The sequence below is a fragment of the Anomaloglossus baeobatrachus genome, chromosome 7 (assembly GCF_048569485.1).
Source record: "Anomaloglossus baeobatrachus isolate aAnoBae1 chromosome 7, aAnoBae1.hap1, whole genome shotgun sequence".
NCBI lineage: Eukaryota > Metazoa > Chordata > Amphibia > Anura > Aromobatidae > Anomaloglossus > Anomaloglossus baeobatrachus.
Genome location: NC_134359.1, coordinates 6,567,713 through 6,592,280, shown reverse-complemented (window position 1 = coordinate 6,592,280; position 24,568 = coordinate 6,567,713). Strand labels below are relative to the sequence as shown.

General features: G+C 55.4%; 1 protein-coding gene across 1 annotated transcript in view; it reads right to left on the bottom strand.

Moving 5' to 3' along the window:
• The window catches only part of SLC12A8 (solute carrier family 12 member 8), a 60,925-nt gene that overhangs the window by 28,954 nt on the left and 7,403 nt on the right, over nucleotides 1–24,568 (bottom strand). The window contains 5 exon segments of the mRNA XM_075316992.1: nucleotides 2,126–2,239; nucleotides 16,295–16,526; nucleotides 16,606–16,797; nucleotides 23,574–23,720; nucleotides 23,795–23,944. Coding sequence (XP_075173107.1) covers nucleotides 2,126–2,239; nucleotides 16,295–16,526; nucleotides 16,606–16,797; nucleotides 23,574–23,720; nucleotides 23,795–23,872 — 763 coding nt within the window. The 5' untranslated portion in view covers nucleotides 23,873–23,944.

Here is a 24,568-nt window from a genome sequence, read left to right as displayed (position 1 = left end):
CGACCTCCGTATTCAGTGACCGCCCGTCTCCTCCGACCTCCGTATTCAGTGACCGCCCGTCTCCTCCGACCTCCGTATTCAGTGACCGCCCGTCTCCTCCGACCTCCGTATTCAGTGACCGCCCGTCTCCTCCGACCTCCGTATTCAGTGACCGCCCGTCTCCTCCGACCTCCGTATTCAGTGACCGCCCGTCTCCTCCGACCTCCGTATTCAGTGACCGCCCGTCTCCTCCGACCTCCGTATTCAGTGACCGCCCGTCTCCTCCGACCTCCGTATTCAGTGACCGCCCGTCTCCTCCGACCTCCGTATTCAGTGACCGCCCGTCTCCTCCGACCTCCGTATTCAGTGACCGCCCGTCTCCTCCGACCTCCGTATTCAGTGACCGCCCGTCTCCTCCGACCTCCGTATTCAGTGACCGCCCGTCTCCTCCATCCTCAGTATTCAGTGACCGCCCGTCTCCTCCATCCTCAGTATTCAGTGACCGCCGTCTCCTCCATCCTCAGTATTCAGTGACGCCCCGTCTCCTCCATCCTCAGTATTCAGTGACCGCCCGTCTCCTCCATCCTCAGTATTCAGTGACCGCCCGTCTCCTCCATCCTCAGTATTCAGTGACCGCCCGTCTCCTCCATCCTCAGTATTCAGTGACCGCGCCCGTCTCCTCCATCCTCAGTATTCAGTGACCGCCCGTCTCCTCCATCCTCAGTATTCAGTGACCGCCCGTCTCCTCCATCCTCAGTATTCAGTGATCGCCCGTCTCCTCCATCCTCAGTATTCAGTGACCGCCCGTCTCCTCCATCCTCAGTATTCAGTGACCGCCCGTTTTCTCTGTCTTCAGTATTCAGTGACCGCCCATCTCTCCGTCCTCAGTATTTAGTGATCGCCTGTCTCCTCTGTTCTCAGTATTTAGTGCACCAAAGCAACCCCCAGACCATCACATTACCTCCACCATGCTTGACAGAGGGCGTCAGGCAGTCTTCCAGCATCTTTTTAGTTGTTCTGCGTCTCACAAATGTTCTTCTGTGTGATCCACACACCTCAATCTTCGATTCGTCCGTCCATAACACTTTTTTCCAATCTTCCTCTGTGCAATGTCTGTGTTCTTTTGCCCATATTAATCTTGTCCTTTTATTAGCCTTAGTCTCAGATATGGCTTTTTCTTTGCCCCTCTGCCCTGAAGGCCGGCATCCCGGAGTCGCCTCGTCACTGTAGACGGTGACACTGGTATTTTGCGGGTGCTATGTAATGAAGCGGCAGGTGAGGACCTGTGAGGCGTGGATTTCTCACACTAGAGCCTGTAATGTGCGTGTCTTGTGCTCAGTTGTGCAGCGCGGCTCCACTTCTCTCTACTCTGGTTACAGCCTGTTTGTGCTCTCCTCAGTTGTGCAGCGCGGCCTCCACTTCCCTCTACTCTGGTTACAGCCTGTTTGTGCTCTCCTCAGTTGTGCAGTGCGGCCTCCACTTCTCTCTACTCTGGTTACAGCCTGTTTGTGCTCTCCTCAGTTGTGCAGCGCGGCCTCCACTTCTCTCTACTCTGGTTACAGCCTGGTTGTGCTCTCCTCTGAAGGGAGTAGTACGCACCGTGGCAGGAAATCTTCAGTTTCTTGGCAATTTTCGCATGGAATATCCTTCATTTCTAAGAACAAGAATAGACTGTCGCGTTTCACAGGAAAGTTCTCTTTTTCTGGCCATTTTGAGAGTTTAATGGACCAACAAATGTAACATTCTCAACTAGCTCAAAGGAAGGTCAGTTTTATAGCTTCTCTAATCAGCAAAACTGTTTTCAGCTGTGCTAACATACATGCACAAGGGTTTCAAGGGATTTCTAAACATCCATTAGCCTTCTAACACAGTTATCAAACACAATGATCCATTAGACACTGGAGCGGTGGTTGTTGGGAATGGGCCTCTATGCACCGATGTAGATATTGCATTACACACCAGACGTCTGCAGCTAGAATAGTCATTTACCACATAATGTATAGAGGGGATTTCTGTGTAACGTAACGTGAGCTTCATTGAAAAAAATAAGGAAATATCTAAGTGACCCCTGACCCCTGACCTGTAGTGTGTATATTTGGGGGTGGAGCAGTAGAACCCCCCGGCCCATTTACGTCCCCCCCCGTACCTGTTGCAGCTGGGAAAAAGACCCCGAACACTGTGAAGAAGCTTTCTCCGGGGGTGTAGTCTGGAAACGTGTTATTATAAAGCAGATCCTGGGAGTATCCGACAAATCCATGCTCTGCGGAGAGAATGCAGGGTGAGTGCAGGGACCAGAGTAGTCGGGGGTGGGGGAGGGGGGGATCGGCTGGGGTCCGTATATAATGGTGATGACGACCCTCGAGCGGCCGGGGACAGAGGATCTCACCGAATATTTGGGTTGTTTGTATTTTGCGCTTTCCTTTGGACACAGATTTTCCGTACAATGCAGCCCCCCATTATCAGGAGCCAGTTGTGGCCCCTCGTGTAGAGGAAGCTCTGGCTTCAGTCAGTGACAGCGGCCACATTCGCTCGTCTTCCCGGCAGCCCCTTATCTCTTCCTGTTCTGTCGCTTTTTCCACGGCCCACAATCAGATCCAGTGTATAGAAAAAAATAACAGAAATTGGAGGGGGGTGGGGGGGGCACTAATATTAACATTTGATGACATCACAACTGCAGGGGTAATGCACAGGAGCATAGCTGCTGCCCCCGGAGCTGCGCTCACTCTGCTGACACCCGCGGGCTGTGATACGTGCACACAGGTCGTTTATACCCAGCGGCCCCCAGCCAGTCAGGGTGCATGTGCTGCTGGAGGTGCGGCCGCTGGTGGGGGTCAGACACGTTGGGGCAGTTCACGTCCTCTGATCGCAGGAAACGTCAGAGAATCCCAGAACAAGTGCAGTCATCTGTATCTACCCCAGGAATAATGTGCCCCCCATTATTACACCGGCCGAGTGCAGCCGCCGCGCGCCCCCCTCCTGGTCCAGCTGCCCGGCGTGCCGCGGTCCTGGCGCTGCCCGGCGTGCCGCGGTCCTGGCGCTGCCCGGCGTGCCCCCCTCCTGGTCCAGCTGCCCGGCGTGCCGCGGTCCTGGCGCTGCCCGGCGTGCCCCCCTCCTGGTCCAGCTGCCCGGCGTGCCGCGGTCCTGGCGCTGCCCGGCGTGCCGCGGTCCTGGCGCTGCCCGGCGTGCCCCCCTCCTGGTCCAGCTGCCCGGCGTGCCGCGGTCCTGGCGCTGCCCGGCGTGCCGCGGTCCTGGCGCTGCCCGGCGTGCCTCATCAATGTGAAGTAATTGGAAAAACTAGTAATTGGAGAAAGGGATTTCCTATTCCACAAGTGGTGAACCCCATTTCTGTCACGTCCCTGCCCTATCCAGCCGGGGTGGCCAGGGCCCGGGAAATCCCATCCCAAACCCTTCTAATTTCTGTCCAGAAGGAGCCCCGTCACCAGCCCCGAGGCCTCAGGGAGAATGGGTCAGCACACTGGTGCATATGGCAGCGGCTCACAAACAAAACAAGACCACTTATGTACAGATCTGAAATGGAAATCACGAGATATCCCGTGTACAAATCAGGAAGAAAGTGCACCCGGGGGGGAAGCGTGCGTGTCCGTGCACCCGGGGGGGGGAAGCGTGCGTGTCCGTGCACCCGGGGGGGGGGGGGAAGCGTGCGTGTCCGTGCACCCGGGGGGAGGGGGAAGCGTGCGTGTCCGTGCACCCGGGGGGGGGGGGGGGAAGCGTGCGTGTCCGTGCACCCGGGGGGGGGAAGCGTGCGTGTCCATGCACTCGGGAGAACAGTCAACACAGCCGGAGCACTACCTCCGTGTGTAGGAACAGGGCGGCAGGACCAGAGCTGAACCTTGGCGTGTGGGGCTCCTGTGCGGTGCTGAACCTTGGCGTGTGGGGCTCCTGTGCGGTGCTGAACCTTGGCGTGTGGGGCTCCTGTGCGGTGCTGGCTCCTGGCGTGTGGGGCTCCTGGGCGGTGCTGAACCCTGGCGTGTGGGGCTCCTGGGCGGTGCTGGACCCTGGCGTGTGGGGCTCCTGGGCGGTGCTGGACCCTGGCGTGTGGGGCTCCTGGGCGGTGCTGGACCCTGGCGTGTGGGGCTCCTGTGCGGTGCTGGACCCTGGCGTGTGGGGCTCCTGTGCGGTGCTGGACCCTGGCGTGTGGGGCTCCTGTGCGGTGCTGGACCCTGGCGTGTGGGGCTCCTGTGCGGTGCTGGCTCCTGGCGTGTGGGGCTCCTGTGCGGTGCTGGACCCTGGCGTGTGGGGCTCCTGTGCGGTGCTAGACCCTGGCGTGTGGGGCTCCTGTGCGGTGCTGGACCCTGGCGTGTGGGGCTCCTGTGCGGTGCTGGACCCTGGCGTGTGGGGCTCCTGTGCGGTGCTGGACCCTGGCGTGTGGGGCTCCTGTGCGGTGCTGGACCCTGGCGTGTGGGGCTCCTGTGCGGTGCTGGACCCTGGCGTGTGGGGCTCCTGTGCGGTGCTGGACCCTGGCGTGTGGGGCTCCTGTGCGGTGCTGGACCCTGGCGTGTGGGGCTCCTGTGCGGTGCTGGACCCTGGCGTGTGGGGCTCCTGTGCGGTGCTGGACCCTGGCGTGTGGGGCTCCTGTGCGGTGCTGGACCCTGGCGTGTGGGGCTCCTGTGCGGTGCTGGACCCTGGCGTGTGGGGCTCCTGTGCGGTGCTGGACCCTGGCGTGTGGGGCTCCTGTGCGGTGCTGGACCCTGGCGTGTGGGGCTCCTGTGCGGTGCTGGACCCTGGCGTGTGGGGCTCCTGTGCGGTGCTGGACCCTGGCGTGTGGGGCTCCTGTGCGGTGCTGGACCCTGGCGTGTGGGGCTCCTGTGCGGTGCTGGACCCTGGCGTGTTGGGCTCCTGTACGGTGCTGGACCCTGGCGTGTGGGGCTCCTGTACGGTGCTGGACCCTGGCGTGTGGGACTCCTGTACGGTGCTGGACCCTGGCGTGTGGGGCTCCTGTGCGGTGCTGGCTCCTGGCGTGTGGGGCTCCTGTGCGGTGCTGGCTCCTGGCGTGTGGGGCTCCTGTGCGGTGCTGGACCCTGGCGTGTGGGGCTCCTGTACGGTGCTGGACCCTGGCGTGTGGGGCTCCTGTACGGTGCTGGACCCTGGCGTGTGGGGCTCCTGTACGGTGCTGGACCCTGGCGTGTGGGGCTCCTGTGCGGTGCTGGACCCTGGCGTGTGGGGCTCCTGTGCGGTGCTGGACCCTGGCGTGTGGGGCTCCTGTGCGGTGCTGGACCCTGGCGTGTGGGGCTCCTGTGCGGTGCTGGACCCTGGCGTGTGGGGCTCCTGTGCGGTGCTGGACCCTGGCGTGTGGGGCTCCTGTGCGGTGCTGGACCCTGGCGTGTGGGGCTCCTGTGCGGTGCTGGACCCTGGCGTGTGGGGCTCCTGTGCGGTGCTGGACCCTGGCGTGTGGGGCTCCTGTGCGGTGCTGGACCCTGGCGTGTGGGGCTCCTGTGCGGTGCTGGACCCTGGCGTGTGGGGCTCCTGTGCGGTGCTGGACCCTGGCGTGTGGGGCTCCTGTGCGGTGCTGGACCCTGGCGTGTGGGGCTCCTGTGCGGTGCTGGACCCTGGCGTGTGGGGCTCCTGTGCGGTGCTGGACCCTGGCGTGTGGGGCTCCTGTGCGGTGCTGGACCCTGGCGTGTGGGGCTCCTGTGCGGTGCTGGACCCTGGCGTGTGGGGCTCCTGTGCGGTGCTGGCTCCTGGCGTGTGGGGCTCCTGTGCGGTGCTGGCTCCTGGCGTGTGGGGCTCCTGTGCGGTGCTGGCTCCTGGCGTGTGGGGCTCCTGTGCGGTGCTGGCTCCTGGCGTGTGGGGCTCCTGTGCGGTGCTGGCTCCTGGCGTGTGGGGCTCCTGTGCGGTGCTGGCTCCTGGCGTGTGGGGCTCCTGTGCGGTGCTGGCTCCTGGCGTGTGGGGCTCCTGTGCGGTGCTGGACCCTGGCGTGTGGGGCTCCTGTGCGGTGCTGGACCCTGGCGTGTGGGGCTCCTGTGCGGTGCTGGACCCTGGCGTGTGGGGCTCCTGTGCGGTGCTGGACCCTGGCGTGTGGGGCTCCTGTGCGGTGCTGGACCCTGGCGTGTGGGGCTCCTGTGCGGTGCTGGCTCCTGGCGTGTGGGGCTCCTGTGCGGTGCTGGACCCTGGCGTGTGGGGCTCCTGTGCGGTGCTGGACCCTGGCGTGTGGGGCTCCTGTGCGGTGCTGGACCCTGGCGTGTGGGGCTCCTGTGCGGTGCTGGCTCCTGGCGTGTGGGGCTCCTGTACGGTGTTGGACCCTGGCGTGTGGGGCTCCTGTACGGTGCTGGACCCTGGCGTGTGGGGCTCCTGTGCGGTGCTGGACCCTGGCGTGTGGGGCTCCTGTGCGGTGCTGGCTCCTGGCGTGTGGGGCTCCTGTACGGTGTTGGACCCTGGCGTGTGGGGCTCCTGTGCGGTGCTGGCTCCTGGCGTGTGGGGCTCCTGTGCGGTGTTGGACCCTGGCGTGTGGGGCTCCTGTACGGTGCTGGACCCTGGCGTGTGGGGCTCCTGTGCGGTGTTGGACCCTGGCGTGTGGGGCTCCTGTGCGGTGCTGGACCCTGGCGTGTGGGGCTCCTGTGCGGTGCTGGCTCCTGGCGTGTGGGGCTCCTGTACGGTGTTGGACCCTGGCGTGTGGGGCTCCTGTACGGTGTTGGACCCTGGCGTGTGGGGCTCCTGTGCGGTGCTGGACCCTGGCGTGTGGGGCTCCTGTACGGTGCTGGCTCCTGGCGTGTGGGGCTCCTGTGCGGTGTTGGACCCTGGCGTGTGGGGCTCCTGTGCGGTGCTGGACCCTGGCGTGTGGGGCTCCTGTGCGGTGCTGGCTCCTGGCGTGTGGGGCTCCTGTACGGTGTTGGACCCTGGCGTGTGGGGCTCCTGTACGGTGTTGGACCCTGGCGTGTGGGGCTCCTGTACGGTGTTGGACCCTGGCGTGTGGGGCTCCTGTACGGTGTTGGACCCTGGCGTGTGGGGCTCATGTACGGTGCTGGACCCTGGCGTGTGGGGCTCCTGTGCGGTGCTGGCTCCTGGCGTGTGGGGCTCCTGTGCGGTGTTGGACCCTGGCGCGTGGGGCTCCTGTGCGGTGCTGGACCCTGGCGCGTGGGGCTCCTGTGCGGTGCTGGCTCCTGGCGCGTGGGGCTCCTGTACGGTGTTGGACCTTGGCGTGTGGGGCTCCTGTACGGTGTTGGACCCTGGCGTGTGGGGCTCCTGTACGGTGTTGGACCCTGGCGTGTGGGGCTCCTGTGCGGTGCTGGCTCCTGGCGTGTGGGGCTCCTGTGCGGTGTTGGACCCTGGCGTGTGGGGCTCCTGTGCGGTGTTGGACCCTGGCGTGTGGGGCTCCTGTGCGGTGTTGGACCCTGGCGTGTGGGGCTCCTGTGCGGTGCTGGACCCTGGCGTGTGGGGCTCCTGTACGGTGTTGGACCCTGGCGTGTGGGGCTCCTGTGCGGTGCTGGACCCTGGCGTGTGGGGCTCCTGTGCGGTGCTGGACCCTGGCGTGTGGGGCTCCTGTGCGGTGCTGGCTCCTGGCGTGTGGGGCTCCTGTACGGTGCTGGACCCTGGCGTGTGGGGCTCCTGTACGGTGCTGGACCCTGGCGTGTGGGGCTCCTGTGCGGTGTTGGACCCTGGCGTGTGGGGCTCCTGTACGGTGCTGGACCCTGGCGTGTGGGGCTCCTGGCGCTCGCACCGCCCGCTCCTCCACAGACAGGATGGCCGCCGTCTGGATGGATGTGGGTCTCTACAGAACAGATGACGGCCACATCCTTCCTGCCGGTGCCCGGCGCGCCCTTCCAGGAGGAAGCAAGAGTCTGAGATCCTAATCTTCATCTCCCAGGAGCAGAATACGAGGGTCTGAGACAGAGGGGCCACATTATCACAGGTCGCATAGTGAGGGGCAGGAGAGCACAGAGGGTCCTCATATCCCCCCGAAGAAGAGCACAAAGCACAGGACATAAGGCCAAGAAGCCCCCTACTGGACGCCCCGTGTAATGCAGCACAGAGCCAGGACGGATCCACGAGAGACTCACACGGGGTGCAGAGACCGAAAACCCAGCGCCCCCTGCAGGCACCGGGCAACATTCAAAATACATTTTCCGAACGCTGGGAGCATGCAGGGAAACCGGATGGTGCTGGTGTGCTTATGTGGGGAACATGAACTGCTGGGGAGGGACATGAGCTGCCGGTGTCGGGGGGGGTGGGGGTGGGGTGAGGTCACATGAGCTGCCAGTGTCAGGAGGGGGAGGAGGGGGGGTGAGGTCAAATGAGTTGCCAGTGTTGGGGGTCACATGAGCTGCCAGTGTCGGGGGGGGGGGGGGGGAAAATCACATGAGCTGCCAGTGTCGGGGGGGGGCACATGAGCTGCCAGTGTCAGGAGGGGGGGGGGTGAGGTCAAACGAGCTGCCAGTGTCGGGGGGGGGGGGGGGGCTCATGAGCTGCCAGTGTCGGGGAGGTCACCCATTCCTTATTTTCTTTCTAGTTTCCATTCTTTCGTTCTTCCCCCGGTGATATTCCTCCTCCTCCTCGGATTTTCACCTGTCACTTCTATGTCACTTATTGGCACGTCCGTGTCTTTCCGCCATATAATGCGTTTTCATTTCTTTTATGTCATCATTAGATCGGGATTTATATATATACCGTATATACGCTGTACACAGAGCGCTGGCGCCATCTTGTGGCCCTTTATAAATATGCACCGATATTAAAGGGGTTTCCTCACAAAGTGAAGTTTAAAGTTGATTTCAATCAAAGATCTCAGAATAATAAGAATTTCTACAACTGCCCGTTCTATAACCGGCTCCTGAGCGGAGAACCCCAAAACCTGCGCCCCCCGCTGTGTAATGGGGGGTCTGATCAATGCACATCTCCTGCTCCGGGAGGACACAGAGGAGTATACACACATTACAGCCAGCGGAGGACAGAGGAGTATACACACATTACAGCCAGCGGGGGACAGAGGAGTATACACACATTACAGCCAGCGGGGGACAGAGGAGTATACACACATTACAGCCAGCGGAGGACAGAGGAGTATACAGACATTACAGCCAGCGGAGGACAGAGGAGTATACACACATTACAGCCAGCGGAGGACAGAGGAGTATACACACATTACAGCCAGCGGGGGACAGAGGAGTATACACACATTACAGCCAGCGGAGGACAGAGGAGTATACAGACATTACAGCCAGCGGAGGACAGAGGAGTATACACACATTACAGCCAGCGGAGGACAGAGGAGTATACACACATTACAGCCAGCGGAGGACAGAGGAGTATACACACATTACAGCCAGCGGGGGACAGAGGAGTATACACACATTACAGCCAGCGGGGGACAGAGGAGTATACACACATTACAGCCAGCGGAGGACAGAGGAGTATACAGACATTACAGCCAGCGGAGGACAGAGGAGTATACACACATTACAGCCAGCGGAGGACAGAGGAGTATACAGACATTACAGCCAGCGGAGGACAGAGGAGTATACACACATTACAGCCAGCGGGGGACAGAGGAGTATACACACATTACAGCCAGCGGAAGACAGAGGAGTATACACACATTACAGCCAGCGGAGGACAGAGGAGTATACAGACATTACAGCCAGCGGAGGACAGAGGAGTATATAGACATTACAGCCAGCGGAGGACAGAGGAGTATACAGACATTACAGCCAGCGGGGGACAGAGGAGTATACACACATTACAGCCAGCGGAGGACAGAGGAGTATACAGACATTACAGCCAGCGGAGGACAGAGGAGTATACACACATTACAGCCAGCGGGGGACAGAGGAGTATACACACATTACAGCCAGCGGAAGACAGAGGAGTATACACACATTACAGCCAGCGGAGGACAGAGGAGTATATAGACATTACAGCCAGCGGGGGACAGAGGAGTATACAGACATTACAGCCAGCGGGGGACAGAGGAGTATACAGACATTACAGCCAGCGGAGGACAGAGGAGTATACACACATTACAGCCAGCGGAGGACAGAGGAGTATACACACATTACAGCCAGCGGAGGACAGAGGAGTATACAGACATTACAGCCAGCGGGGGACAGAGGAGTATACACACATTACAGCCAGCGGAGGACAGAGGAGTATACAGACATTACAGCCAGCGGAGGACAGAGGAGTATACAGACATTACAGCCAGCGGAGGACAGAGGAGTATACAGACATTACAGCCAGCGGAGGACAGAGGAGTATACAGACATTACAGCCAGCGGAGGACAGAGGAGTATACAGACATTACAGCCAGCGGAGGACAGAGGAGTATACAGACATTACAGCCAGCGGAGGACAGAGGAGTATACAGACATTACAGCCAGCGGGGGACAGAGGAGTATACAGACATTACAGCCAGCGGAGGACAGAGGAGTATACACACATTACAGCCAGCGGAGGACAGAGGAGTATACAGACATTACAGCCAGCGGAGGACAGAGGAGTATACAGACATTACAGCCAGCGGGGGACAGAGGAGTATACAGACATTACAGCCAGCGGAGGACAGAGGAGTATACAGACATTACAGCCAGCGGAGGACAGAGGAGCATACAGACATTACAGCCAGCGGAGGACAGAGGAGCATACAGACATTACAGCCAGCGGAGGACAGAGGAGCATACAGACATTACAGCCAGCGGAGGACAGAGGAGCATACAGACATTACAGCCAGCGGAGGACAGAGGAGTATACAGACATTACAGCCAGCGGGGGACAGAGGAGTATACAGACATTACAGCCAGCGGGGGACAGAAGAGTATACACACATTACAGCCAGCGGGGGACAGAGGAGTATACACACATTACAGCCAGCGGAGGACAGAGGAGTATACACACATTACAGCCAGCGGAGGACAGAGGAGTATACACACATTACAGCCAGCGGAGGACAGAGGAGTATACACACATTACAGCCAGCGGAGGACAGAGGAGTATACACACATTACAGCCAGCGGGGGACAGAGGAGTATACAGACATTACAGCCAGCGGAGGACAGAGGAGTATACACACATTACAGCCAGCGGGGGACAGAGGAGTATACAGACATTACAGCCAGCGGAGGACAGAGGAGTATACACACATTACAGCCAGCGGAGGACAGAGGAGTATACGCACATTACAGCCAGCGGGGGACAGAAGAGTATACAGACATTACAGCCAGCGGGGGACAGAGGAGTATACAGACATTACAGCCAGCGGAGGACAGAGGAGTATACACACATTTCAGCCAGCGGAGGACAGAGGAGTATACAGACATTACAGCCAGCGGAGGACAGAGGAGTATACAGACATTACAGCCAGCGGAGGACAGAGTATACAGACATTACAGCCAGCGGGGGACAGAGTATACAGACATTACAGCCAGCGGAGGACAGAGGAGTATACAGACATTACAGCCAGCGGAGGACAGAGGAGTATACACACATTACAGCCAGCGGGGGACAGAGGAGTATACACACATTACAGCCAGCGGGGGACAGAGGAGTATACAGACATTACAGCCAGCGGAGGACAGAGGAGTATACAGACATTACAGCCAGCGGAGGACAGAGGAGTATACACACATTACAGCCAGCGGAGGACAGAGGAGTATACACACATTACAGCCAGCGGAGGACAGAGCAGTATACACACATTACAGCCAGCGGGGGACAGAAGAGTATACAGACATTACAGCCAGCGGGGGACAGAAGAGTATACAGACATTACAGCCAGCGGGGGACAGAGGAGTATACAGACATTACAGCCAGCGGAGGACAGAGGAGTATACAGACATTACAGCCAGCGGAGGACAGAGGAGTATACAGACATTACAGCCAGCGGGGGACAGAGGAGTATACAGACATTACAGCCAGCGGAGGACAGAGGAGTATACAGACATTACAGCCAGCGGAGGACAGAGTATACAGACATTACAGCCAGCGGAGGACAGAGGAGTATACAGACATTACAGCCAGCGGGGGACAGAGTATACAGACATTACAGCCAGCGGAGGACAGAGGAGTATACAGACATTACAGCCAGCGGGGGACAGAGTATACAGACATTACAGCCAGCGGGGGACAGAGTATACAGACATTACAGCCAGCGGGGGACAGAGTATACAGACATTACAGCCAGCGGGGGACAGAGGAGTATACACACATTACAGCCAGCGGAGGACAGAGGAGTATACACACATTACAGCCAGCGGAGGACAGAGGAGTATACACACATTACAGCCAGCGGAGGACAGAGGAGTATACAGACATTACAGCCAGCGGAGGACAGAGGAGTATACAGACATTACAGCCAGCGGGGGACAGAGGAGTATACACACATTACAGCCAGCGGAGGACAGAGGAGCATACACACATTACAGCCAGCGGAGGACAGAGGAGTATACAGACATTACAGCCAGCGGAGGACAGAGGAGTATACACACATTACAGCCAGCGGAGGACAGAGGAGTATACACACATTACAGCCAGCGGGGGACAGAGGAGTATACACACATTACAGCCAGCGGAGGACAGAGGAGTATACAGACATTACATCCAGCGGAGGACAGAGGAGTATACACACATTACAGCCAGCGGAGGACAGAGGAGTATACAGACATTACAGCCAGCGGAGGACAGAGGAGTATACAGACATTACAGCCAGCGGAGGACAGAGGAGTATACAGACATTACAGCCAGCGGAGGACAGAGGAGTATACACACATTACAGCCAGCGGAGGACAGAGGAGTATACACACATTACAGCCAGCGGGGGACAGAGGAGTATACACACATTACAGCCAGCGGAGGACAGAGGAGTATACAGACATTACAGCCAGCGGAGGACAGAGGAGTATACACACATTACAGCCAGCGGAGGACAGAGGAGTATACACACATTACAGCCAGCGGGGGACAGAGGAGTATACACACATTACAGCCAGCGGGGGACAGAGGAGTATACACACATTACAGCCAGCGGGGGACAGAGGAGTATACAGACATTACAGGCAGCGGAGGACAGAGGAGTATACAGACATTACAGGCAGCGGAGGACAGAGGAGTATATAGACATTACAGCCAGCGGAGGACAGAGGAGTATACACACATTACAGCCAGCGGGGGACAGAGGAGTATACACACATTACAGCCAGCGGGGGACAGAGGAGTATACAGACATTACAGCCAGCGGAGGACAGAGGAGTATACAGACATTACAGCCAGCGGAGGACAGAGGAGTATACACACATTACAGCCAGCGGAGGACAGAGGAGTATACACACATTACAGCCAGCGGAGGACAGAGGAGTATACAGACATTACAGCCAGCGGAGGACAGAGGAGTATACACACATTACAGCCAGCGGGGGACAGAAGAGTATACACACATTACAGCCAGCGGAGGACAGAAGAGTATATAGACATTACAGCCAGCGGAGGACAGAGGAGTATACAGACATTACAGCCAGCGGAGGACAGAAGAGTATACACACATTACAGCCAGCGGAGGACAGAGGAGTATACAGACATTACAGCCAGCGGAGGACAGAGGAGTATACAGACATTACAGCCAGCGGAGGACAGAGGAGTATACACACATTACAGCCAGCGGGGGACAGAGGAGTATACAGACATTACAGCCAGCGGAGGACAGAGGAGTATACACACATTACAGCCAGCGGAGGACAGAGGAGTATACAGACATTACAGCCAGCGGAGGACAGAGGAGTATACAGACATTACAGCCAGCGGAGGACAGAGGAGTATACAGACATTACAGCCAGCGGAGGACAGAGGAGTATACACACATTACAGCCAGCGGAGGACAGAGGAGTATACAGACATTACAGCCAGCGGAGGACAGAGGAGTATACACACATTACAGCCAGCGGAGGACAGAGGAGTATACAGACATTACAGCCAGCGGAGGACAGAGGAGTATACACACATTACAGCCAGCGGGGGACAGAGGAGTATACAGACATTACAGCCAGCGGAGGACAGAGGAGTATACAGACATTACAGCCAGCGGAGGACAGAGGAGTATACACACATTACAGCCAGCGGAGGACAGAGGAGTATACACACATTACAGCCAGCGGAGGACAGAGGAGTATACAGACATTACAGCCAGCGGAGGACAGAGGAGTATACACACATTACAGCCAGCGGAGGACAGAGGAGTATACAGACATTACAGCCAGCGGAGGACAGAGGAGTATACACACATTACAGCCAGCGGGGGACAGAGGAGTATACAGACATTACAGCCAGCGGAGGACAGAGGAGTATACAGACATTACAGCCAGCGGAGGACAGAGGAGTATACACACATTACAGCCAGCGGAGGACAGAGGAGTATACAGACAGGATGTCCGGGGATCACAAAGTGTTCTTTCTTTGAAGTAAAACACTTTATAAAAACAGGCCAGGAAATATTTTATCTCACAGAAAGAGTCATCTGATTCTGTGCTGCGCGATCTGTACACACAGAGTATGGGCAACAGCAACAAATAGTAATGACGTGGAGGAAACTGCACTGTGCGCAGAGGAAGAAAAACGCCTGAAAACCTGCAGATGTGTCTGTATAGAGAGGGAGGGAAAAACCTGCAGATGTGTCTGTATAGAGAATGAAGGGAAAAACCTGCAGATGTGTCTATATAGAGAGCGGAGGGAAAAACCTGCAGATGTGTCTATATAGAGAGCGGAGGGAAAAACCTGCAGATGTGTGTATAGAGAGAGTGGAGGGGAAACCCTGCAGATGTGTCTGTATAGAGAGGGAGGGAAAAACCTGCAGATGTGTCTGTATAGAGAGCGGAGGGTAAACCTGCAGATGCGGCTGTATAGAGAGAGCGGAGGGAAAACCTGCAGATGTGTCTATATAGAGAGCGGAGGGAAAACCCTGCAGATGTGTCTGTATAGAGAGCGGAGGGAATACCTGCAGATGTGTCTGTATAGAAAGCGGAGGGAAAAACCTGCAGGTGTGTCTATAGAGAATGAAGGGAAAAACCTGCAGATGTGTCTGTATAGAGAGCGGAGGGAAAACCTGCAGAGGTGTCTGTATAGAGAGCGGAGGGAAAACCTGCTATGGTGTCTGTATAGAGAGCGGAGGGAAAACCTGCAGATGTGTCTGTATAGAGAGCGGAGGGAAAACCTGCAGATGTGTCTGTATAGAAAGCGGAGGGAAAACCTGCAGATGTGTCTGTATAGAGAGCGGAGGGAAAACCTGCAGAGGTGTCTGTATAGAGAGCGGAGGGAAAAACCTGCAGATGTGTCTGTATAGAGAGCAGAGGGAAAACCTGCAGATGTGTCTGTATAGAGAGAGTGGAGGGGAAACCCTGCAGATGTGTCTGTATAGAGAGCGGAGGGAAAAACCTGCAGATGTGTGTATAGAGAGAGTGGAGGGGAAACCCTGCAGATGTGTCTGTATAGAGAGGGAGGGAAAAACCTGCAGATGTGTCTGTATAGAGAGGGAGGGAAAAACCTGCAGATGTGTCTGTATAGAGAGCGGAGGGTAAACCTGCAGATGCGGCTGTATAGAGAGAGCGGAGGGAAAACCTGCAGATGTGTCTATATAGAGAGCGGAGGGAAAACCCTGCAGATGTGTCTGTATAGAGAGCGGAGGGAATACCTGCAGATGTGTCTGTATAGAAAGCGGAGGGAAAAACCTGCAGGTGTGTCTATAGAGAATGAAGGGAAAAACCTGCAGATGTGTCTGTATAGAGAGCGGAGGGAAAACCTGCAGAGGTGTCTGTATAGAGAGCGGAGGGAAAACCTGCTATGGTGTCTGTATAGAGAGCGGAGGGAAAACCTGCTATGGTGTCTGTATAGAGAGCGGAGGGAAAACCTGCAGATGTGTCTGTATAGAGAGCGGAGGGAAAACCTGCAGATGTGTCTGTATAGAGAGCGGAGGGAAAACCTGCAGATGTGTCTGTATAGAGAGCGGAGGGAAAACCTGCAGAGGTGTCTGTATAGAGAGCGGAGGGAAAACCTGCAGAGGTGTCTGTATAGAGAGCGGAGGGAAAAACCTGCAGAGGTGTCTGTATAGAGAGCGGAGGGAAAAACCTGCAGATGTGTCTGTATAGAGAGCAGAGGGAAAACCTGCAGAGGTGTCTGTATAGAGAGCGGAGGGAAAACCTGCAGAGGTGTCTGTATAGAGAGCGGAGGGAAAAACCTGCAGAGGTGTCTGTATAGAGAGCGGAGGGAAAAACCTGCAGATGTGTCTGTATAGAGAGCAGAGGGAAAACCTGCAGATGTGTCTGTATAGAGAGGGAAACTAAGGGTTTACACTGTATACTCTGCATCTTCCACAGCTGGGTCTTACCTGGATCCAGGTGAGTGAAGGAGCCGATGACAAAGTCCAGGGTGGAGATGGCAAGTAAGAGGAGAAGCAGCAGCTGCAGCCGGATGATCCACTTCACCCCGGCCAGATTAATGCCCAGCAGTCCTAGCAGCACGGCCAGCGAGATTCCCCGCACCGCCCAGGTGCTCTCCAGGTGCAGGAGGTCAGAGATGGATTCTGCAAAGCCGGTGATGTACATGGCACCTGCAACACACTGCGCAGCGGCTCCGTCACACGCGGGAGGGATCCGCGGATTGTAAGCTCTGCTGCACGGGACCTCCGGTGTCTCTTACCTGGCCAAACACATATAGGAGACCAACTGTCCCCCCAACTTTGCCCCCGAGGACAGTGGAAATCATGGAATAGACACCGCCGCTGCCGATGCTGCATCTCTCACACACTCCGATACCGGAAAAGACCGTGATCAGCGCCACGAGGACCACGCTGGAGACCAGGAACACGCCCAGCAGGATCCCGGTGTTACCCTGAGAGGCCGGAAAGAAATGTCTATTACTGCTGACAACCGGCCTGTGCACACTTGTGAGGGGTTGTCAGGCCCCACCCCCTGGTGATGACATCACTGATATACTGACGTGATCAGACATGAGACCACACCCCTTATATACAGCCCCGCCCCCTCAGTGATGACATCACTGATATAGTGACTAGAGAATGGTGAACCCGCAGATGCTTGAGTTCGGGACCAGACCTCGATGTTGAGCCCAGATGCTGAACCCCATATAACTCTAAAGGGACCCAAACTTAAGTGTAATACAATGGTGCTAGGGGCGCTACAAAAGGAAGCAAAATGAGGATTAAAGCAGGACCTTGATAGTTACCGAGTTTCGACCCGCAGTCACCCCGCTTCCAGGTCTACTCATTAAAGGTTATAAATATGCACTGCTTCCCCCGCCCACCCTCTGTAACAGTGTTTGTGATTGGTTGCAGTCCTGCTTCCCCCAGCCACTCTCTGTGCCGACGTCTGTGATTGGTTGGCTTCACACTACCTGCATGGGTCCCTGAACTGAAGTGGAAAATAAATAAAAATGGAAAAAAAATTGATACCCAGTGCAGATACAGCAGACGGCTACAGGCTGCAGCCCCCTGCGGTGCGTGTTACCTTGGCTGTGTATCAAAATATGAAGAACTGCATGCGGCTTTATTTTTTATAATTAAATAAATCATTTTAAAAAATGGTGTGTGGTCGCCCCCAAATTTTGATACCGAGCCAAGATAAAGTGGATAGCTGGGGGCTGGTATTCTCAGGCTGGGGAGGCCCATGGTCATTGGGCCCTCCACAGCCTAAAAATAGCAGCCCGCAGCCGTTCAGAATTGTCACATCTATAAGATGCGCCAATCCCCTAGTGCTTACCCTGTTCATCCCGAATATTCTGTAGCGATGGCGTTTGGGGTTGTATAAGGTGTTCATGACAGCTGTGATTTGTCGAAAAAATCACAGCTGTCATCAAGTTGGAGGTTAACAATGGGGAGGGGTCTATGAGCCTCCCACCATTACTAATCGTGTAAGTAAAAACACAAAAAAGTCCTTTATTATAAAAAAAAAAAAAAAAAAAAAAAAAACACACACTACACACTCTTTCTCCAATCTACTGCGTTTCCCCAAAAATAAGACAGGGGCTTATATACTTTTCTGCTTTGAAAGATGCGCTGTGACAGCTGCATAGACATACACGCTGTCATTCTCAGATCAGGAGTGCGCGAATTAGGTGAATGCATAATCCCCTTCCCCCCCTATAACCCTGCCCTGCACCGGGTGTACGGTATCACTGTGCTGGGATCACAGTACAATCCTCTATGGCTCTCCTGCGCGGAAGTGACAGCTCCATAGACATGCACAGTCACTCTCACCTGAGGACAGCACCGATGGCTGCGATGGGATCCTGGTGCAGTGATACCGTACAGGAGGCACAGAGTGTGAGTGTGAGTGCAGGGTTCAGAGCGATGGGTGGGGAAGAGGGTGAATACTCACTTAATTAGCAGGGGCTTAGAGCAGCACTAGCGGACAAGTTACAAGCCCTACTCCAGGATACTGTTAGTCTGAGGACACATCTAGGGCTTATTTTCGGAGCAGGGGTTATATTTCAAGCCTACTCCAAAAAGGCTGAAAAATCCTGCTAGGGTTAATTTTCAGGGTTCGGCTTATTTTCGGGGAAAGACTGTTTTGACTCCCAAAACACCCCTGCAGGTCTGATGTAATCCACACAATGATGTTCCACGACGATCCCGAGTATGCTACATCCTGAGATGGCCGCGCGCAGTCACATTAGAAAATGCAACGGAGCACTGCGGTGTCAGGGACACACTGATGGAGCCGCAGCTGTGAGAACGGTGACATCAGCGAGTTCACTTGAGGTCTCAGCTGTGACCTCAGTGAACAATACAAGCTCACCTCAATTGAACTCTATGAACTCACTTGACGTGAACTTATTGAACTCATGCCGAATTACCGGCTTAGGCTATGTGCGCACGTTGAGTATTTGGTTGCAGAAAATCTGAATCTCCTGGCAGAAACATGCACCAAAAACGAGACGCAGATTTGATGCGTTTTTAACTGGTTTTTCTACCAGGAAATGAAGATTTGGTGTAGAAATTTCTGCAACTAAATATTCGTGCGCACATTGCCAAAGCCAGCAATCCGGCATGGAGTTCAATCAATTCACCTGAGGTGACTTCACTGAGTCTAATGAGTTCACCTGAGGTAACAGAATAGCTGGGGTACCGTGAGAACCCCAGCTGTGAACTCAGGTGAACTCAATGCCAGACATGATGCTGTTTTGATGCATTTTTCTGCCAGAAGATGCAGATTTGGTGCAGAAACTTGTAATAATCTACATTTCCTGACAGAAAAACATGTCAAAAACACAATGCGGTTTTGATGCTTTTTTTGTAACAGGAAATCAAGATTTGGTGCAGAAATTTATACATTAAATCTGCATCTCCTGGCAGAAAAACGCGTCAAAAACACATCAAAACCCGCATCCCGTTTTGTTTTGTTTTTTTTCTGCTAGGAGATGCAGATTTGGTGCAGATTTCTGCAACATATTTCTGCATCTCCGGGAAGAAAAAAGGCATCAAAACTGTATGGCGTGCACACATAGCCCTAGCTAGCAGTCAAGCATGGAGTTCAATGACTTAATCTCAGGTGAGTTCACTGAGGTCACCTGAGGTGAAAGCTGGGGTTCCATGGGAACTGACAGCTGTGACCTCAGGTGAACTAAATGTCATTCCCGTTCTTACAGCTGCGGCTCCAGTGCGTCTCTGATTCCGCAGTGCTCAGTTGCATTTTTTAATGTTATGGCACACTGCAACCTCAGGATGTAGCAGAGCCAGGAGCGTTGTGAGACGACAGGGTGTGGATTACATCGGACTTGCAGGGGTGTTTGGGGGCTTAAGCTGGAGAGAAAGGGTGTGTTTTTTTTAATAAAGTAATTTTCTCTGTGTTTTGTGTTTATTTCTTTTTACTTACATGATTAGTAATGGGGACAAGAGAACTCTGACAGGTGTGATTTTTTGACAATTCACACCTGTCATTAACCCCTTATATTACCCTGATTGCAGGCCATTTTAGTGCAATCAGGATGAGCACCAAGGTGGCTACAGGCTGGGGTGACTGCGAGCTGCCGTTTTCAGGCTGGGAAGGGCCCAATAATATGGACCATCCCAGGCTGAGAATACCAGCCCCAGCTGTCTGCTTCATCTTGCCTGGATATCAAAATTGGGGGCAGCCCTGCGCTGTTTCTTTTCTTTTCTTTTCATTATTTATTATAAATAATAATATATAAAAAAAAAAAAAAAAGCTGCATGGGGCTCCTTGTATTTGGATACACAGACAAGATAATGGGGGCTGCAGCCTGTAGATGTCGGCTTTATCTGCGCTGGGTATCAAAACACGAGGGACTCTGCGCCATTTTTTCAAATTATTTATTTCTTTTTTTTACACTTCACTTCAGGGACCCAGACAGCTAGTGTGAGGGCAACCAATCAGACGCCGGTGTGCCGCCCTTATGCCAGCAGCCGGCGCTGCTCGGGTCCGAGCCTTCTGGGGTGGTGACTCAAGGGCCTCCGGACCGAGGGTCTCGCGGACACGCCGAATAAAGAGGGGAGCGTAAATGTACAGGCTAGGCTGTAGTAAGTTTGTGACGCCACCCACGGTGTGTGGTGAGGTGGGACACCACCACCGCTGTTGTAGGTCCCCCACAACAGCATTCGGGTCCCCCACCCGGCTGGTGGTCTCTATCCTTTTCTCTGCACTGTTTTGTATAAGGTGGACTTCCTAGCGTGAAACTCAGGAGTCCGCTCCCGGCTGGATGTGGCCTAAGGAGCCGTGCTCGCAGACGCTGGCCCGTGGGATCTATAGGCCCTGGCGGTGACCTCTTATCCCTATCAGTGGGCTGTTGTCTTCTATGAGGGACTTTGGGTGGGACAAAACCTCTAGTCCTGGCCTCAATCGGTGAATTAACCAGTCCGCTTGTTTCCGGTTCTGGCTTCAGGGTCCGAGTACCCCCATTTGTGCTACGGTATCCGGGTCGGTTCCCCATGTCGGTACCTGCAGGCTACAACCTTGTCCCGGTCCACCTCGGTTCTGCTGAGCCGTCTTCCAGTCTCCTGCTGATGGAGACCACCGTCTGCCTCCTACCCTGGCACCGTTCAACTTGAACTTTTCCTGCTGGAGCTAGGCTTAGCCCCAGCCCACACTCCTCTCCAAACTGAACTCTAAATTCAACTCACTCACTACTGTTTTTCCCGCCCCGGGCTGTCTGGACCCCTGGGTGGGCGTGTCCCAACCGCCTGGTCATGCCCACTGGTGTGTCTATCTTTCCCTAAGGGGGGGGTGACTAGGGTTTCTGGTTGGCTGTGTGTTTCCTAGTGAGGGAAGGTGTTATGCGGGGGCCTATCTGTGACTACCTGGTTTTGCCAGGGCGTCACACCAGCACACAAAGGGTGGGTGGGGGAAGGAGGGCTGCCACCAATCACATCCAGCACAATAAGTACAGCCACAGAGTAAATACTAGAAAAGAAGGCGATAAAGTCAGAGCATGCCCCTTACCCAGCATGCCCCTTACCCAGCATGCCCCTTACCGGCAATCCACTCAACAAATAACACACGGGATGGGCAAAGTAAGTAGAAAAGCCATTCTTATCCTATGCCCTTTTCTACTTACCGTATTTTGCCTCTTGAGGAAGCCGCCCTCAGTGACAATACGCGGTGGCTGCAGCCTCTCCCGCCCCCCGCCTGCGGCCTCTCCCGCCTGCAGCCTGCGGCCTCTCCCGCCTGCAGCCTGCGGCCTCTGCAGCCTCTCCCGCCTGCAGCCTCTCCCGCCTGCAGCCTCTCCCGCCTGCAGCCGGCCTGTATTGGAACATTTGTTATTGGAGGAGGGTTTTCAGGGTGCTCGTTGTAGCTTTTTGGCTTTTTTAACTTATTGTCAGGCTTCTTGTCGGTATATTTTTACATTAATAAACATTACCTTGGTTTGGGGATCCCCGTGTGGCACACTCTTTTTTCCTGTAATATCTCAGTGTTTTGCATTTATGCCCGCGGTGATCCCAGGGGGTAGCACTGCCCTCCTCAACTTTAGTCCTTGTCAGAGGCCGGCAGTCTGACTGCAACCAATCACAGACGCTGCCACAGAGGGTGGGCGGGGGAAGCAGTGAATATTCATGAGATTTAATGAGCGGATCCAGAAGCTGTGTTACAGTTGCATGGAAACTCGGTACGTATAACTGTTCTGATTTCATCCCCATTTTGTTTCCTTTTTTTTCCCTCATCCGGGTGGCTGAACCCAAAAAGTAACATGAACTAACAAGAAGTTCAGAGTCCTTGCACGGTACAGGCCCAGAACTACAATTCAGGTTCCCCCATCACAAATAATGACATCAGACCACACCCCTTATATACAGCCCCACCCCTGGTGATGACATCACTGATATAACGACGTGACCAGACATGAGGCCACACCCCTTATATACAGCCCCGCCCCTGGTGATGACATCACTGATATAATGACGTGACCAGACATGAGGCCACACCCCTTATATACAGCACCAGTTCCTCGTCTATTGTCGCATCTATTGGCTATGGGGTATTCTGTCCCAGGCCTGGTTTCACTGGGAAGTGTCATGGGTGTAATGGCCGATGCCCGGTTCCGTGACCTTGGGGGGGGGGAAGGTGGGGGGGGGGGTCACTTTGAAAGGGAGTATTTACAGGGATTATTAATAAAGTTTTGTTGCGACGCCACTTGTGGGTTACGGCTATATGGATGGAGCTGCCGCTGCACAGTCTCTCACCGCTGGGGCTGATGTTAATGGCAGCCTGGATGTTGTGGCCCTCCGTGAGTAGGGCTGGGGCCCCAGGGGTAAATGATGGTGTGGTTGTTTATGTCCGTTGGTAATACTGGGGTGTGGAAAGAAGGGAGACCACACAAGGGATTGCAGTGTAACTGGTTCTTTAGTCACTTGCTTGCGACCCGATGGAGGCTGGTCCTGACCGCTGGTCCCCTTAGTCCCAGTGCCGGTTTGGTGACCTGGTGGCTTTCTTCCCCTGCACCCTTTTCTGGTTAGTGGGTCCCCGTGGCTTGGAGTGTCTTGTTGTCCCCTACTGGTAGTCTTTCAGTCCGTACGGCGGCAGTTTGAACCCTGTTGGGTCGGTGGTCTGTTCCCGGTCCCAGGTTGTCCCGTCACTTCTGTGCCCCGGATTTCTAAGCTCATTGAGGTCCTGGATGTCCTCATTGTGTTTTTTTTATCAGGTCTGCCTGGAGCGTTTGCCTGACCTAGGGCTCTGCACCTTGTCCGTGCTATGGTTCCGGGAGTACTCCACCGGCAACCACACGCCTAAGCCTGACAGGTCCCTGCTACACTCTCCCGTCAGTACTGTTATGTCCGTCTCCTCTCACTTCCACTTACTGACTACCCGGCCCGTCTTCCCTAGTTGTTGTCTAGTGGACTGGATCGGTTCCACCCCTTTGTGGCCATCCATTGGGTCCAACCCTAGCCCATCACCAGTTTTTGGGGGGAAAAACCAGGGATTGTATGTATGTTTTAGTGTTACCGGAACTGGGGGCAGGCTTTACATCTCTGACAGGATGCAGTTCCCTGTAGCTCCTGATGGCTCTGGGGCGCTACACTATTACTGCTGACAACCAGCCTGTGTATGTGAGAGGTTGTCAGCCCCGCCCCCGCTGATGACATCACACCATGACCGTCTCTCCCAGTATTTGGGTGGCTGATTGTGTGGATCACTTACCACGAGCCAGCCGGTGCGGAGAAATAACACCACGCCGAATATATTAATCATACAGGAGGTGAAGACGCCGTCCCAGGTCCCGAACAGGACGGGTTCCCAGACGAAGAGCTGAATCTTCCACCATGGCTGCGACTGTAACTGGGACACCTGAAATAACAATGGCAGCCACATAAGCTGCCCGGCCGCACGCTGGGAGTAGTATTCTCCGGACCATCACTCACCTGAGCGTCCTCATGGAACAGGTCAGTGATATGGCGGCTCTCTCCACTCATGTCTGCGGCCTGGACGGAAGCAGCCATGATGATGTCATCTGTGACGAGTCACCTGACGGGAGCCGCCGCGCCACACGCTCCCCATCCACATCGCGACACCTGTGCAAACAAGAGAAAGTCACATGACTGGCAGCAGGCGGAGCCAAGCAGACCACCGTTTCCAAGGGCAACCAGGAGAAGTTCAGCTTTGGAAGCAAATGGAGGCATAACTCAGGTGACACGGCATTGATGTATGGGCTGAGGGGCGGCGTGCTCCGTCCACTGACGCGGCTCCGCTCTCAGCTCCGCGCACAATTATCTGTAGAACGTGGAATCCACAACTTCTAATATACACCAGGCCGCCATTACCCAAACTGTCGCCCAGAGCAACCAATCACAGCGCATGTTACCTGAGCGACCAATCACAGCACGACGCATAGGATACCTGAGAAACCAATCACAGTTCGCGTTACCTGAGCGACAAATCACAGCACAACGCACAGGATACCTGAGCAACCAATCACGGCTCACGTTACCTTAGTGACCAATCACAGCTCATGTTACCTAAGTGACCAAAACCAATCACGGCTCACGTTACCTGAGTGACCAATCACACAGCACAACGCACAAGATACCGAAGCAACCAATCACAGCTCATGTTAACTCAACAACCACTCACAGCTCATGTTACTGGAGTGACCAATCACAGCATGACGTTGATGTTACTAGAGAGACCAATCACAG